Below are 17,275 nucleotides of genomic sequence, written 5' to 3'. Positions count from 1 at the left end.
AACGTTACAGTACAAGATGTTTACTAGCTGGAGTTAAATATTACAGTAGCCTACCTCTGATCAGTGAATAATACCAGCAGCTAGCAAGCTAACGCGTTAAAGCATGGCTCCAAATCTCACAGATTAATTTAGGCAGATAATATGGAGTAAAATCCATTGTCATCAAATAGTCTTTCTCGATACGGCTAGCTAGTATTGTAAACGTATGGCGCTACTACAACTAGCTATTTCGTTATCTAGTTAAATCCAATTGTTACAACATGACACGCAAAAGTACATGACCATCATTTTAGACGACACCGAGTTCAACGTTGTTTCCGTTTACTGTTACCAGAGAAACGCGCTGCCCAATCAAAAGTCGTTTAGTAGGGACCTTCGACTCAGTAACCAATCTAATCCCGCATTGTTGTAAAATTAGCCAGTTTGAAACACAAACCAAGCGATTTGAAACTGTCAAGATCAACAAGTTGATAACACAAAACAAACGCAAGACGAAGGCAGTTCGAGATACTCCAAAGCACCAAGGTAACACTTTTGCAAATGTGGACGTGATATAAGACAAAATTAGACAAATTCGTTCCAAAGCTGCATCGTGTGTGTGTTTGTGGAAGCGCTAGTTTGCTATTGCTACTGTTAGCTAGCTATGTTTACTACGCTAGCTAATTTAGCGAACTGATACTGGTTAACATTAGCTAAATTAACGCCGGCTAGCTAGCTAGCCTAAATGATGTTGATCAAAATGAACATGGTCTGTGCTATTCGGGATCCTAGGGACGTCCCTACCGTAAACCTTACCTAACCATTTAAAATGTCAACTTCAATTGGGTAACGTTAGGGCCGTCCCAAGGATAGCACGGACGTAGTGCTAGGGCAAAAACCAAAACGTGCCCCAGGAGTTTGGGAAACTCTGCCTAACCATAAACCGTACTGTAAGCATTTAAATTTCAACGGGTAGGGACTTCCCGACAAGGATTCCGAACAGCACCGACCCTGACAATCACCAAACGAGATTTTGTAGGCTGTCCTCGCGAGACTACCCTAACCTTATCTACGGTACCTTTATGTTGGTCCTTCTTCTAGGCTGAATCTTTGAATATAGTACAGTAGTTATGTAGTTGGTTTACATCTCAATGAGCTATGTAGTAATTGTCATCATGCTATCTGACTTCATCCAAGTGCCTTTCCTGTTAAAACAACCAGTTGCATTTTTATGTATCTGTCCTCAGATGTCCTCAGATGAAGGGGATCCGAGCAGTCCAGTTCTGCCAGGGGACTCAGATCAGGGCAGCTCTGTCTCCTCTGAGCTGCAGGTAACAAAGCACTTACTTTTACAGATTTATGGAGATGTGTTCATAAAGAGAAATGCAATTCTTCATGTTTTAAAACTCATCAGTTGACTGTTTTGATGAGGTTGCAATTGAAGTTACCACAGCCACAAAGTCAATATCGTAAAAATCCATGGAAACTAAAATTAGCCTTTTGGTCTTCATTTAAGGTTATGGTTAGACATAAAGTAAGCAGTGTGGTTACGGTAAGGGTTAAGGTTAGGTTCAAAATCAGATTTTATGAAAAAATTGTAGAAATATGTGGGGTTTAACCATTTATTATGGATCCCCATAGCAGCTACTCTTCCTGGGGTCCAGCAAAATTAAGGCAGTTTATACCATTTTAAAAACATTATAATACACTCACAGATTTCACAACACGCTGTGTGCCCTCAGGCCCCTACTCCACCACCACCACATATGCACTAAATCCATGTGTATGTGTGTGTATAGTGCGTATGTTATCTTGTGTGTGTGTGAATGCATGTGTCTGTGCCTATGTTTGTGTTGCTTCACAGTCCCCGCTGTTCCATATAGTGTTTTTTAAAATCTGTTTTTAAAATCTAATTTTACTGCTTGCATCAGTTACTTGATGTTGAATAGAGTTCCATGTAGTCATGGCTCTATGTAGTACTGTGCGCCTCCCATAGTCTGTTCTGGACTTGGGGACTGTGAAGAGACCTCTTGTGACATGTCTTGTGGGGTATGCATGGGTGTCTGAGCTGTGTGCCAGTAGTTTAGACAGACACTTCGGTGCATTCAACATGTCAATACCTCTCATAAATACAAGTAGTGATGAAGTCGATCTCTCCTCCACTTTGAGCCAGGAGAGATTTACATGCATATTATTAATATTAGCTCTCTGTGTACATCCAAGGGCCACTTGTGCTGCCCTGTTCTGAGCCAATTGTAATTTTCCTAAGTCCTTTTTTGTGGCACCTGACCACACGACTGAACAGTAGTCAAGGTGTGACAAAACTAGGGCCTGTAGGACCTGCCTTGTTGATAGTGTTGTTAAGAAGGCAGAGCAGCACTTTACTATGGACATATTTCTCCCCATCTTAGCTGCTATTGTATCAATATGTTTTGACCATGACAGTTTACAATCCAGGGTTACTCCAAGCAGTTATGTCATCTCAACTTGCACATTTTCCACATGATTTTATATAAGATTAAGTTGATGTTTAGGGTTTAGTGAATGTTTTGTCCCAAATACAATGCTTTTGGTTTTAGAAATATTTAGGGCTAACTTATTCCTTGCCACCCACTCTGAAACTAACTGCAGCTCTTTAAGTGTTGCAGTCATTTCAGTCGCTGTAGTAGCTGACATGTATAGTGTAGAGTCATCCGCATACATAGGCACTTTGGGTTTACTCAAAGTCAGTTTACTCAACCAAAGTTTACTAATTGGTTGGTAACAGGCTGATTGGTTGGCTATTTGAGCCAGTAAAGACTATGGGGATATTTTATATATGAATGCTTCCGCTCAGTGTTTGAGATCAATTGACACTCTTTACCATGGCACTTTGAGATTTATTTTAAACTGCAAAACCCTTACGCACCAATGCACTTTGTATACCAGGGTTGGCTGGCCTTCTCTAGTCACTCGTAGGCTCAGTCACTGGTATACTTTTATTTACAAAGCCATTTTGGATTTACTACCTTTTTATTTGGGCATTTTTATTGTTCAGAAATGTGGTGGGTACTCTCTTCGTTCGCTGGACTTTATCCTGCTAACTGTTCCAAATGTCCGAACTGAATTTGGTAAAAGGTCTTTTATGTACTCTGCGCCATCGTCTTGGAACACCTTACAAAATAATTTAAAACTGGAAGAACTTGTCCCGATTTAAATCACTGATGAAGGATTTTGAGGCTGATTCCCTGACCTGTCAATGTTTTTAATTTGCTGTTTTTGATTTTGTTATACTCTTGTGAATTCAATGGTTTTTACTAGATTACTTGTAGTTTTTCATGTTGTCTGTCTGTAATTTTTGCTGCCTATCTTGGCCAGGAAGCTCTTGAATAAGAGATTTTAAATATCAATGAGCCTTTCCTGGTAAAAAAAAAAAAAAAGGGGGCTTTACTATTCTTGGGTAGCGGAAAGACCTTAGCTTCCCTCCAGGCCTGAGGGCACACACTTTCTAGTAGTCTTAAATTGAAGATGTGGCAAATAGGAGTGGCAATATCGTCTGCTATTATCCTCAGTAATTTTCCATCCAGATTGTCAGACCCTGGTGGCTTGTCATTGTTGATAGACACTGACTTTACGGATTTCAAAAGTACAATTCTTGTCTTTCATAATTTGGTCCGATATACTTGGATGTGTAGTGTCAGCGTTTGTTACTGGCATGTCATCCCTAAGTTTGCTTATCTTGCCAATGAAAAAGTCATTAAAGTAGTTGGCAATATCAGTGGGCTTTATGATGAATGAGCCATCTCATTCAATGAATGATGGAGCCGAGTTGGCTTTCTTTCCCATAATTTGATTTAAGGTGCCCCAAAGCTTTTTACTATCATTCTTTATCTAATTTGTCTTTGTTTCGTAGTATAGTTTATTTTTATAATTTTTTAGTTTAGTCACATGATTTCTTAATATGCAATCCGTTTTCCAATCAGTTGGGCTGCCAGACTTATTTGCCATATCTTTTGCCTCATCCCTCTCAATCATAAAGTTTAAATTCCTCATTAATCCAAGGGGATTTAACAGTTTTTACAGTGAATTTCCCAATGGGTGCGTGCTTGTTAGTAACTGGAATGAGCAATTTCATTAATGTGTCAAGTGCAGCATCTGGTTGCTCCTCATTACACACCATAGACCAGCAAATATTCTTTACATCATCAACACATGAATCACTACAAAACTTATTGTATGACCTCTTATACACTATATTAGGCCCAGCCTTTGGAACTTTGGTTTTCTTAGATATGGCTATTATATTGTGATCACTGCATCCTATGGATTTGGATACTGCTTTAAAGCAAATTTCTGCAGCATAAGTAAAGATGTGATCAATACATGTTGATGATTTAATTGCTGTGCTGTTTGTAACTACCCAGGTAGGTTGACTGACAACCTGAACCAGGTTGCAGACACTGGTTACAGTTTTCAGTTTTTTCTTGAGTGGGCAGCTTGATGATAGCCAGTAAATATTTAAATCACCCAGAAAATATACTTCTCTGTTGATATCACGTACATGATCAAGCATTTCACACATATTATCCAGATACTGACTTTTAGCACTTGGTGGGCTATAGCTGCTTCTCACAAGAATGGGCTTTAGGTGAGGCATGTTAACCTATTACTTCAACAGTGTTTAACATTAGATCGTCTCTAAGCTTTACAGGAATGTGGTTCTGAATATACACCGCAACACCGCCCCCAGTTGGCATTTCTGTCTTTCGGTAGACGTTATAACTATGTATTGCTACCACTGTATCATCAAAGGTATCATCTAAGTGAGTTTTAGAGATAGTCAGAATATGAATGTCAGCTGTTACAAGCAAGTTATTGACTTCATGGACCTTGTTTCTCAGGCTGCATATGTTAATATGAGTTAATTTTAGCGCTTTTCTGGGTTGCTTGATTGTTTTTAATGCTTTACTGGGAAGCTTATCAGAGGTAGACTTACTCGTGTTATTTATATTGGAGCTGATAGTGCAGGGTGACCTGCGCAATGTGGTCTTCCTACTAGGGCACACTGCCTCAGTGCTAACAATGTAACTCTGGTTCATAGGCTCATGATTACTGCTTACAATAGCTGTAGGATAAACAGAAGTATTCGGTGCAATTAGGGGCACATAAATGAAGTTACTTACATTGTGTTTGCCAATGCCCCTAGGATCATGTACATTTGATGCAGCATTATGACGACTCATTGTCTCAATGGTAGTGGTTAACTGAGCTGGTCTTGGATCGTTGAACAGTCATTGTTTCAACGCAGCCTTGAAATGCATGGACAGGAGCCAAGATGATTTGGATGGACTCCTTCATTCCTGTAGAGTATCTTCTATTTCCAGAAGGTATCAAAGTTATCTATACAAGTGACTCCAGCAGAGCAATGAGTCTTTTAGCCAGATGTGTAATGCCAGCAGTCTGCTGAATCTTTCACACCCGCAGCCCAACGATGGTACTGGACCTGAAATGATTGGCCATTTTTTTGGAGTCTTTTAATGCAAAAATCAGTTCTTTAAAATCAAATTTCAAATGTTCCGAACTAGCCCTCCTGACGTCGTTTGACCCCACATGGGCTACGACAGTGTCAGCTCCCGGCATTTGTCGTAGAACTGTCAGAAGCAGCCTTGTGATGTCCTGTACTCGTGTAGCACAGGGTTTCTGCCTTGGGAACCGAAATGTTTCTCACCATAGTGTTGCCTATGATGACAGCTGGTGATGTTGAATGGGCCGCTCAGGCAGCCTCACGGTCGGATGAGGGTGGGAGCTTTGTTGCTGTGGTAACTAGTAACTAACCTATCTACGCAGTAAGCAGAACTTTATTCACACTTTTTTTATTCACATTTTTTAAACCTTTATTTAACTAGGCAAGTCAGTTAAGAACAAATTCTTATTTACAATGATGCCCCCCCCTGGGTTAACTGCCTTGTTCAGGGGCAGGACAACAGATTTGTTTTACCTTGTCAGCTTGGGGATTCGATCCAGCAACCTTTTGGTTACTGGCCCAACGCTCTAACCACTAGGCTACCTGCCGCCCCGTTTCAATGTCTCTTCTCATATGATGGACAGGATGAATATGAAGAACTTCTCCGCTATGCAGTGGTCACTCCTAAGTATGACCCGCAGCCCGCCGCTCAACTGCAGCTTCTGAGTGCCTCACAACTGTCTGCGGATGGACGGAGTTCCCGTGGAAATGATGACGCGAGGTCCCATCGCTCAGCAGGTACAGTGGGCCGCTGCTCACCCACACACTCGTTACACTAAGCCGTTTTGACAGACGCACAGCTTGAGGCCCTCCACATTGCTCCCTTCAAATGATCCACTGTCATAAAGGATTTGGCTTCTCTCCTGCTTTGGGTCTTTCTGTTAAGAAATGCTCCTCTCTCTGTCGCTGTCTTTTAACCTGGGCACACACAAACTCGATTGCACCAAGCCCAACAAGCTGTTGAATGTTCCATGTGTATTTCACAAGTACCCAAACACTTGACATGGAGAGATTAACTGCTTGATGATAGCCAAGACCTGTCCTTAAACACAGACTGAGAGGCATTGACACTATTAGTTAATCATATAACTGAGAATGATATCAGACCGTACATTACAGGTGTGTAGGTGTCTGAGGTATTCTATTTAATATCAGAAGAGCCATTAATTCTCTGTTCCCTGCCACAAGCAAGCTTACGCGCAGCTTACACCCAGTCTATCAGTCTTTTCTCCAGACCTTGGGCATTTTCAGTTGTAGAGCTTAAACTGTCATGGAGTAGTGTACTGGGATGTAAAAAGCAGGCAGGATTTTGTGCGCCTGATTGGTAATGATATGCTGGCATCCTGCCCAAACTGCTCTTTAGAGTACAGCCTTTTTTTCTTCTCACTGCAGGGTTTAATTAAGATATTGCCATAAATGCATTCCTGGATGAAGAGCCAGAGTTTTCTTACTTAGTATTCTTACCATCACACGCACTCTCTGTTTCTCTATCACTGTTTCTCTCTCCGGCTCTCTCTGCCTCTCAGGCTCAGTTTCTGAAGCTGAAGATGGGAGACGCTGTAGCAGGGGAGTGAGGTCAGCACGGGCCTCCCCTTTTATAGTGGAGCCCAGGGCACACTCACACACCTTTGAGGGTAAATACACACAGCCAACACATGCTTTATAACTATAGTCCAATAAAAAGCATTATTATAAAGACCATGAGACTGAACAGGCATGGGATATATACAATTATAGTATACTATTTTGATGCTCCCAGAGCATCAAACATTCTTTGGGACCACTGTGGTTCTTTATTAGGTTTGTGTGCAGAAAATCAACCCAGTCTCTTGACCTCCAGGTAATGAAGTGATGGCTGGCAGGTCATCTGTTGCCTCAGACGCTCACTCAGACAGACACTCAGACAGACTGCCGACGCCGTCTGAGAGCTCCAGACACGGCAGTCCAGACCCCCTGGTCACCGTGGTGACGGAGATGTTTATCTCTGAGGAGAACCTGAACACGATGGAGAACATCCTGGACACCTGGAGCGACAAGCTCAAGGTTAGCCTGCCCTGCCTCTTTATTGTCTGTCTATTCAATGTCTGGCGATTTTGTTTTAGCTTGGCGATAATAGAGGCTGTGTTCTATGAGGCTGTGTTCTAGGGTTATGTTCTGTTGGCCTGATAGATGAGGTAAAGAGGCCAGTGGTACTCGACCAAAACAATGGAAACGCATGGGGAGGGGAAGATCCCGAATCTCCTCATTGCCCCCCAGCAAAATTAGTGTACATTTAGGCTATTGTTTATATGTGTATTTCACACTATGTTGAGGTAGAAATCGGAGTATAATGCTGTATGGATGTCAAACCCAATAATATGTTCATGTCATCGTCACCAATCAACTGCATTACAGTTTAAAAACACTTGACTACCACCACCGATTTCTCTATGCTAGCTATGCTACCTGCTTATACGAACAGGAGTTAGCATTTAGCAGTCATTTCTAAACCTGAAAAGGGACTATTTCTAAATGTTATGCAGCGAAAAACAGCCAAATAAATCCAAATCTGACTTTAGTAACCACAGTGTGGGCCTGTTACGATGCATCAATCATGTCGGATCATGTCATGACCAATATCCACTTTGTTAGATCAGATTTGTTGAATGTGTGCCAATCCGGCGTCCCTCTTCTATCCCCCACCGTCTGCGTTCCATTGACCTCGTTACCGCATCTACAGCGCTTATCAGATGTCTCTTTCAGTGATGTGTTTCCTAAATGATCAGGAAGTCCTCATCTGATTCTTGATTTGTCATTTGTGATTCAGTATCTCTATTGTGCCGTTGAAGTGGACTGCTATGTTTCTTTGTTAAACCATTCCATCCCTGTCTCTCCACCCCAGGCCAACGTGCTGATGGAGCTGAGGAAGTGGAAGCTGGCCTTCATGGAGCAGCACAAGCTGGAGGTGAGGAAGGAGAGGGAGAAGCATGCTGCCTGTATAGCAGGCCTCACTGCAGAGATGGACAGCCTGAAGGAACTGCTCCACACCTACGAGACCTCCAACCAGAGGAAGGACGAGGTACGCAGTCTACACATATCATACCACACACACCTCCGCACCACACACCCACTACTGGTAGGGTCTTACCTATGTAAAGACAAGTCATACAGTTCTCTTCAACTGTGTGTGTGTGTGTGTGTGTGTGTGTGTGTGTGTGTGTGTGTGTGTGTGTGTGTGTGTGTGTGTGTGTGTGTGTGTGTGTGTGTGTGTGTGTGTGTGTGTGTGTGTGTGTGTGTGTGTGTGTGTGACTTGTATTGTTTTGCTTGTAGGTGATAGTGAACCTGAGCCAGGCTGTGGACAGACAGAGGGAGAGGCTGGAGCTGATGAGGACCTTCACCCACTGGAGACTGCAGCACAGCGAAGCCAGGGAGCAGGTGAGAGACAGGGGGAGAGGGGTCTCCCTCAGAGGGCTAGCGTGTGGTTGAGATGGGGAGCAGTGGGTACGGGACACACGTATACGGCACACTGCATCTTAATGTCTGTTTTTTAAATGACAGTTCACCCCTTTAACCAAGGAATGAGTTGCACATGTCTATTCTGTGAAATGAATGTCATAACATCCTTGGTGAACTGTACAATTTAAGCGCTGACAGTACTCCAGCAGGGTTATGCAAATCCTGGATCTCTGCATGATTAACCGACACATGCATTACCATGTCACATCACATTGAACATGCATACATTACGTTTTCACACTTAGATTTTCCACGTGTGATTTTTTTATTTATTACGTCTAGTATTATTGGTCCGGTGCCTGATATTCATGGGTTAAATAAGTGATATTTGCATCCATGTGACAGTATTTAATACCTCGTTTTTCACTAAATATCTGAAGTGTAGAAAATCCCAAGTTCTTTCCTGTTAAAATGTGACGGTTTGATTCCTGTGTGTAGCAGAGTCTTCCTAAACATTCCTCCTCCTGTCCCTTGTCTGTCCTGCGGTCCCCCGTGTCCCTTCCCCTCCCTCTCTCCAGGCCCACAGTGCCCGGCTGGCAGAGCAGCACTACCGTCTGCAGCTGAAGAGGAAGGTGTGGGCAGGCTGGCACAACCTGATCCAGGGGAGCTGGAAGGAGAAGGTGGAGAAGGCGTGCCGCGCCCGGGCAGAGGAGGTCTGTGTGCGCCTGTCAGCTGACTATGAGGACAAGATGGCAGAGGTAGGGAGGAGCTACACACACACACACACACACACACACACACACACAGGTTGCTACATAGAGTAGGCCTATACAGTTCCAGCCATAGAATTACATATGATCTCTGGTTCCAGCACTCTGAAATGGTGTTCTGTCCTAAAAGAAGAAGACCGTTTCACATGAGCACAGAACAGTAGCTAACTACACTTACTGCACAACCGAGAAACTGAATAAACATTGTCTTACAGAAATAGTGTCATTCACCATACTGCATAGTTCTGCAGGCCTGGCACCTTTCAGCTTTTTAAATGGCAAATATACCTTTTTGAAGGTTTTTCTGTAAGTTGGGCTATGTGAAGAGATTTGAATAATGTTGATGTATAATTGCTGCACTATAGCAGTGAGTGAGCCTGGTTGATGGAGGCTGCAGTTAGAGCCCAGTGAAAGAGAGGAGCAAGAGCAGGAAGTGGGCCTAGCACGCAGAGAGAGAGAGAAAGAGGGAAGGAGGTAGGGATGGAGGAATATCGACCGTTCCATAGACGTGTAGAGCAGTGGAGGCAGCTGAGGGGAGGACGGCTTATAATAAGGACTGCAACGGAGCGAATTGAATGGCGTCAAACACATGGAAACCCAAGTGTTTTGATGTATTTGATACCATTCCGCTCCAGCAATTATCACAAGCCCTTCCTCCCCAATTAAGGTGCCACCAACCTCCTGTGGTGTTGAGACAGTGTAGTAAAGGCTTGTAGGCCTAGCAAAAAGTGAGGGGGGGTAAAGAGAAGGTTTTCGGAGTGGATGAGAGGAATGGCAGTACTGTAGATGTGCAGAGAAAGAGTAGAGCTAGAACAGAACACAGCCTGGGAGAGAGAGAGAGAGAGAGAGAGAGTTATTAGAGAGGGATAGAGGGAGGGAGAGATGGTTATTACAGCGAGAGTGAGGAATTGCAGCATGGAGTAGGTGGTCAGTTCAGGAAGTGAAACAAGCTTCCCTTCAACCTCATTCCTCAGTTACAATCGAGCCAGTCCTCTTATTTATGTTTTCCCCAATGTCACCTTTGCATTTTAATTACAGTACAGTTAACAATGATGATAAATGAATGAATCCCTCTCTCTCCTTCTCCCCCCCTCTCTCTCTTTCACCCCCTCTTTCTTCTCTTTCCTTCCCTGTCTCTCCTTCCTCTCCCTCTGTGTAGCACGTGGCAGCGCTGGATGCTGCCCAGGCTGAGATCCAGAGGCTGCACTCCGAAAGGGAGCGTTATGAGGAGTCCATGAAGAAGGCCTTTATGAGGGGCGTGTGTGCCCTCAACATGGAGGCTCTCAGCATGTTCCACACTGGAGAGGGACGAGCGGAGCACGACCTGCACGGTTAGTAACACCCACACACACACACGGCTCTGTCAAGAAACCCCTCTGTTCCTGACACTTTAATTCGTAGAACAGATTGTTAAAAGAAGTATATTATACTAGGAATGGGCATGAGTAATCTAGTACTCGAACGGACGTCAACACTTTTCAAGTGCTGTGAAACTATTTAGTGGAATGTGCTTTGTGGCTGCCAGAACGGGCAAGTGAAATGTTGTCCCAAATGTTTTGGATTCTAGTGTTCCATTTGTACATGTGCATTTGCGGGGCACTTTTTTTTTTTTTTTAACAAGCCTAGCATCAAACAGTCTTCTCCCTAAATTCCCTTTCCCCTCTGTGTCTCCTTCACTCAAATGCATTCCACCACTCCCTCTACACACAGGTGCTGAGTACACACACACAAGCTCACGTTAGGCCTACAGAAATAAATGACTACAAAAACGTATCTAACTGATGGGATACACAAGCTACATTCCTTGACAAGTGACAACATGTTATCACAAATTGAAAATGGACTGGTTGATTGAATTAGGAAAATATGTGTTCCAACAACGAGCTGCATTTTTGGAATAATTCTATGAATAGAATTGCGTCCCATCTATTTTCCTCTTAGGCTACTTTGTGAATTGCTAGTGCCATTTAGAATTGGTTAGCCTAGGCTATAACCCCCCTCCCTAAACATAGACAGGTTCCACATTGAAAATATGCAAAAACATTAGTTTGATAAAGATCAAGAGGGTTTTTTCATTAGAATCATTAAGCCTAGGCCTACTCATCAAACAGATGTCTGGGACATAATTCATCAGCATACCGTGTTCAATGTGGAGATGGTAATCCATTTGATAAATTCCAAAGAACAGGCATAATAAACTAAATAGAACATCTGTATATCGAAAAGAAAACAGATTTTGGTTGATAACTCCCCCAAAATTTTTCAAGTCTTTCAATTCACCAAATTGAGCCCCGTTACAAATTATCAATCTTTGAGACTAACTTTTCCAGACTCGAAATGCGCATCACTTCGTACTGGCAACTTTTTTCATTTGGAAAAATATTCAGTTTATATATCTTAAAAATCTCAAATTTGGACTCATCAGATCAAAGGACAGATTTCTACAGTTCTAATGTCCATTTCTCATGTTTCTTGGCCCAAGCAAGTCTCTTCTTCTTATTGATGTCCTTTAGTAGTGGTTTCTTTGCAGCAATTCCACCATGAAGGCCTGATTCACACGGTCTCCTCTGAACAGTTGATGTTGAGATGTGTCTGTTACTTGAACTATGTGAAGCATTTATTTGGACTGCTGTTTTCTGAGGCTGGTAACTCTAATGAACTTATCTTCTGCAGCAGAGGTAACTCTGGGTCTTCCTTTCCTGTGGCGGTCCTCATGAGAGCCAGTTTCATCATAGCGCTTGATGGTTTTTGCGAATTGACTGACCTTCATGTCTTAAAGTTATGATGGACTGTCATTTCTCTTTGCTTATTTGAGCTGTTCTTGACATAATATGGACTTGGTCTTTTACCAAATAGGGCTATCTTCTGTATACCACCCCTACCTTGTCACAACATAACTGATTGGCTCAAACGTATTAAGAAGGAAATAAATTCCACAAATTCACTTTGAACAAGGCACACCTGTTAATTAAAATGCATTCCAGGTGACTACATCATGAAGCTGGTTGAGAGAATGCCAAGAGTGTGCAAAGCTGTCATCAAGGCAAAGGGTGGCTACTTTTTAAATCAAAATATGTTTTATTTAAGATTCTTAACACTTTGTTTCTACAGGATTCCATATGTGTTGTTTTATAGTTTTGATGTCTTCACTATTATTCTACAATGTAGAAAATAGTAAAAATAAAGAAAAACCCTTAAATGAGTAGGTGTGTCCAAACTTTTGACTGGTACTAATATATATATATGGGACAATTCAGCAATTAGGATTGATCTGTAATGGTTATGATTTAATTAGGCATTGTTGCTCACTGTTGGCATATAAACAGTGCGGGCCTTGTGTTGTAAAAATATATATTTTACTCGAACAGTCCAAAAATGTCTAATGCCCACCCCTATATTATACTACCTCCCCCATTTGTATCTGATCAAGCCACACATTCAGTTTATTAGTCTATTGCCTAGGCTCTGTTACCCTAAAACACAGACACTGTTTCTGCAGTGTGACACTTTGGCTCCTTGTGTGATGATGGTAAATCTTTGGAAATGCTGACTGCGTGGTGCTCTGTGAAGGTTGTAACCTTGGTGTGGCGGTCGTCGTCCGCAAATGTATGTATGAGATTTTAGGGATTCAGCTTGAACTTAGAGTGGTTCTAGTTTCAACACATATATTTATGTGTCTGATTTGAGTTTTGTCATTTTTCTGGGGGGGGGGGGGGGTGTAAATCTAATTCAAATTTTCTCATCAGAATAATCTGGAATGTCATACAGTAATTTGTCTTTTGTTTTATAATTGACAGGGCCACTGTCTGCAAATTACAGAATGTGATTTATGTTGGTCAGATTTGATTATACTGGGCTTATTTGATTATCAGCTTTCACATGTCGAGTCATGAAGCTGGTCTGGCTTCAGGACTTAAGCCTGTGTACAGGTGATTATATGACTGCTGTTATTGGTCTTCCCTCCATAGATGCTCCGCCCCCTCGGGATGATCCTGGCACCGGCTCATTGGCCCATCTCCAGCAAAGGCCTGCCTCCTCCACTCGGTTCAGCCCGGTCCACTTTGACCCCCCTGTACCACCGTCCCAGAGTGACGCAGAGGAGACAGTGAGACGCTGACACACACACATGCGCGCACACACACACACCCACCCTGGTTACAGTCCATAAATGCAATGGCAATCACTACTACTATGGATCAGGTTCCGCCATTATTAAACATCATATTGTCATATCATTTGCTGCAGTTGTATTTATTCTTTCTCAAGACTAAACATTTTCTCACTAACAGTATTTTATAATTGCCACTACACAATGTTCAGTCACAGCCTGTCTCAAGATAATGGTTTGTGACTGCTGACTCCTCAAACACACACAAGGGGCCTCTGTGTGATACATTGGATAGACCTGTTGTATTTACAGGGCATCAGTTTGTCTCATTTCTTCATCTCCTTTCCTGTGTATGGGTTTCTACCTGCACTCTTAATATTTGCCCACTCACTCTCTCCCTCCCTCTCTCCGTCAGGTGGGTTCCAATATCCCAGCCTCCAGAGTTGAGTTGTTCCCCTCAACCACGGTGGTCCACAGCACCCTACCACCAGGGGGCACTGCAAGCTCCCACAGACAGGTTAGTACTAGCATTGACGATGGTCTATGGCACTGGGAGCTTCTTATGGCCATGTCCCGATTCTCTACCCCGCTCCTAAAGTGTGCACTTGCACACTTCCTGTCATGGATCTACAATCATTGCATTGGATTGGTGTAATCATTGGCTAGAGGGAGTTTCACCCAATCTGAAATCCACGATGGGAAGTGTTTGAGAAAAGGTTGTCAGCCACTGTCTCTGGTTACTGTGACCTTTTCCTCACCATTTATCAAACAAAGTGAAAGGTCACGTGTATTTGTTGACTGTTCCTTAATGATCATCATTTGTATCAGGTCAGTACACGGGTGATCACATCGGGTCAACAGAAAGCCTCCAAAACCGTGACCGCTCGCATCACGGCACGCGCCGACCTCCGCGCTCCTAGCTCCGTCCGTGCTTCCAGCAACCTCCAGGTCATGGGTGTGGCTCCTCCCATGAGCTCTGTCATCGTGGAGCGCCATCACCCCGTCACACAGGTACACCATCATCACCAAGCATGTCTATTTTACGATGAACCAAAATCACCAGACAAGTTGATTTATGATCTGTAGAAACACACACCTTCGCTGAACAGACCTCAACCTGTCTCACTTATCGCTCTCTTTCTCTCTCCTAGCTCACGGTGGGTCAGGCCACCGCAGCTAAGTTCCCCCGCTCCTCCTCTCAGCAGGGCCAGGGCCCCTACAGCAGCAAGAGTTCCTCCAGAACACACTCAGCCTACCACGTACACTCTATCAAAGTGGTTGAGTAAACACACACACACACACACAACAATATCACCTATGGTTCACATAGGAAAATTCCACTACCTTATATGCAAATACAAGTAGTCTTCCCGTACATGACTTGGTCAAGGTGATACAGGTGCAGAATTGAATATTCCCAAATATTCTACACATACGTAACCACACACACGTTCACTACTATGAGAGAACTATGAAGGACCTGAACCATTTCTGTGAGAACTAAGTTTAGGATTACAGAAAATAACTTTTCAAATGCAATCAATAAACCTGATAACACTCTGGAATGGAAGGTAGAATGGTGACTGCTGGAACCACCTTGTCTTTTCAGAGCATTTGGATAATGACTTTTTCACTAGTTTTACTTCTTATTGTGAATGACTGAACTGTTTTTGTATTTTCTTCAGTTTTTTTATTTGTTGTTTTTAAATGATGGAAAGTCAGTCTCTTGACTGTTGTGTGAAAACGCATATTTGGAATAATATTGCGTTGATGATGTGTTGAGAACACTTGTGGTCAAGTTTTCAGGACTGTATCAAGGCCATATGTTCATGTTTTGGTCAAAATCTGCACTATAAACTTTTACAGTAAATTGCTTGAACATGAATAAAACATGAATTGCAAATATTCTTAGAATAATAAACCATTCACTAATTAATGTACAGTTGAAGTCGGAAGTGTACATACACCTTAGTCAAATACATTTGAACTCAGTTTTTCACAAATCCTGACATTTAATCCTAGTAAAAATTCCCTGTCTTAGGTCAGTTAGGATCACCACTTTGTAAGAATGTGAAATGTCAGAATAATAGAGTGATTTATTTCAGCTTTTATTTCTTTCATCACATTCCCAGTGGGTCAGAAGTTTACATACACTCAATTAGTATTTGGTAGCGTTGCCTTTAAATTGTTTAACTTGGGTTAAACATTTCAGGTATCCTTCCACACGCGTCCCACTGTGAATTTTGGCTCATTTCTCCTGACAGAGCTGGTGTAACTGAGTCAGGTCTGTAGGCCTCCTTGCTAGCCTACACTTTTTCAGTTCTGCCCACAAATGCGCTATAGGATTGAGGTCAGGGCTTTGTGATGGCCACTCCAATACCTTGACTTTGTTGTCCTTAAGCCATTTTTGCCACAACTTTGGAAGTATGCTTGGGATCATTGTCCATTTGGAAGACCCATTTGCGACCAAGCTTTAACTTCCTGACTGATGTCTTGAGATGTTGCTTCAATATATCCACATACTTTTCCTACCTCATGATGCCATCTATTTTGTGAAGTGCACCAGTTCCTCCTGCAGCAAAGTTCCCTCACAACATGATGCTGCCACCCCTGTGCTTCACGGTTGGGATGGTGTTCTTCGGCTTGCAAGCCTCGCCCTTTTTCCTCCAAACATAACGATGGTCATTATGGCCAAACAGTTCTATTTTTGTTTCATCAGACCAGAGGACATTTCTCCAAAAAGTACGATCTTTGTTCCCATGTGCGATTGCAAACCATAGTCTGGCTTTTTTATGGCGGTTTTGGAGCAGTGGCTTCTTTCTTGCTGAGCGGAATTTCAGGTTATGTCGATATAGGACTCGTTTTACTGTGGATATAGATACTTTTGTACCTGTTTCCTCCAGCATCTTCACAAGGTCCTTTGCTGTTCTGGGATTGATTTGCACTTTTCGCACCAAAGTAACCTCATTTCTAGGAGACAGAACGCATCTCCTTCCTGAGCGGTATGACGGCTGCGTGGTCCCATGGTGTTTATACTTGCGTACTATTGTTTGTACAGATGAACGTGGTACCTTCAGGTGTTTGGAAATTGCTCCCAAGGATGAACCAGACTTGTGGAGGTCTATAATTTTTTTCTGAGGTCTTAGCTGATTTCTTTTGATTTTCCCATGATGTCAAGCAAAGAGGCACTGAGTTTGAAGGTAGGCCTTGAAATACATCCACAGGTACACCTCCAATAGGCTAATTGACATCATTTGAGTCAATCAGAAGCTTCTAAAGCCATGACATCGTTTTCTGGAATTTTTCAAGCTGTTTAAAGGCACAGTCAACTTAGTGTATGTAAACTTCTGACCCACTGGAATTGTGATACAGTGAAATAATCTGACTGTAAACAATTGTTGGAAAAATTACTTCTGGCATGCACAAAGTAGATGTCCTAACTGACTTGCCAAAACTATAGTTTGTTAACAAGAAATTTGT

General features: G+C 42.6%; 1 protein-coding gene across 1 annotated transcript; it reads left to right on the top strand.

Moving 5' to 3' along the window:
* Window positions 1-429: 429 nt before the first annotated feature.
* poc5 (POC5 centriolar protein homolog (Chlamydomonas)) lies at window positions 430-15,751 on the top strand. The gene is made up of 13 exons (XM_039002609.1): window positions 430-525; window positions 1,227-1,310; window positions 6,067-6,220; window positions 7,009-7,116; window positions 7,323-7,525; window positions 8,364-8,540; window positions 8,792-8,896; window positions 9,496-9,675; window positions 10,847-11,018; window positions 13,656-13,792; window positions 14,211-14,312; window positions 14,624-14,806; window positions 14,947-15,751. The coding sequence occupies exons 2-13, from the start codon at window positions 1,227-1,229 to the stop codon at window positions 15,079-15,081; spliced, it is 1,740 nt and encodes a 579-aa protein (XP_038858537.1). The 5' UTR covers window positions 430-525; the 3' UTR covers window positions 15,082-15,751.
* The last annotated feature ends 1,524 nt before the right edge of the window (window positions 15,752-17,275 follow it).

The sequence above is a fragment of the Salvelinus namaycush genome, chromosome 1 (genome assembly GCF_016432855.1).
Source record: "Salvelinus namaycush isolate Seneca chromosome 1, SaNama_1.0, whole genome shotgun sequence".
Taxonomy (NCBI): domain Eukaryota; kingdom Metazoa; phylum Chordata; class Actinopteri; order Salmoniformes; family Salmonidae; genus Salvelinus; species Salvelinus namaycush.
This window is presented reverse-complemented; position numbering and strand designations above follow the sequence as displayed.

Excerpts from the sequence above, each read along its gene's own strand:
- poc5 (XM_039002609.1), top strand. The coding sequence starts at position 1,227 with ATGTCCTCAGATGAAGGGGATCCGAGCAGTCCAGTTCTGCCAGGGGAC. Across the intron at positions 6,221-7,008 it reads GAGGTCCCATCGCTCAGCAG|GCTCAGTTTCTGAAGCTGAA; the intron begins GTACAGTGGGCC and ends TCTGCCTCTCAG. Across the intron at positions 14,807-14,946 it reads GCCATCACCCCGTCACACAG|CTCACGGTGGGTCAGGCCAC; the intron begins GTACACCATCAT and ends TCTCTCTCCTAG.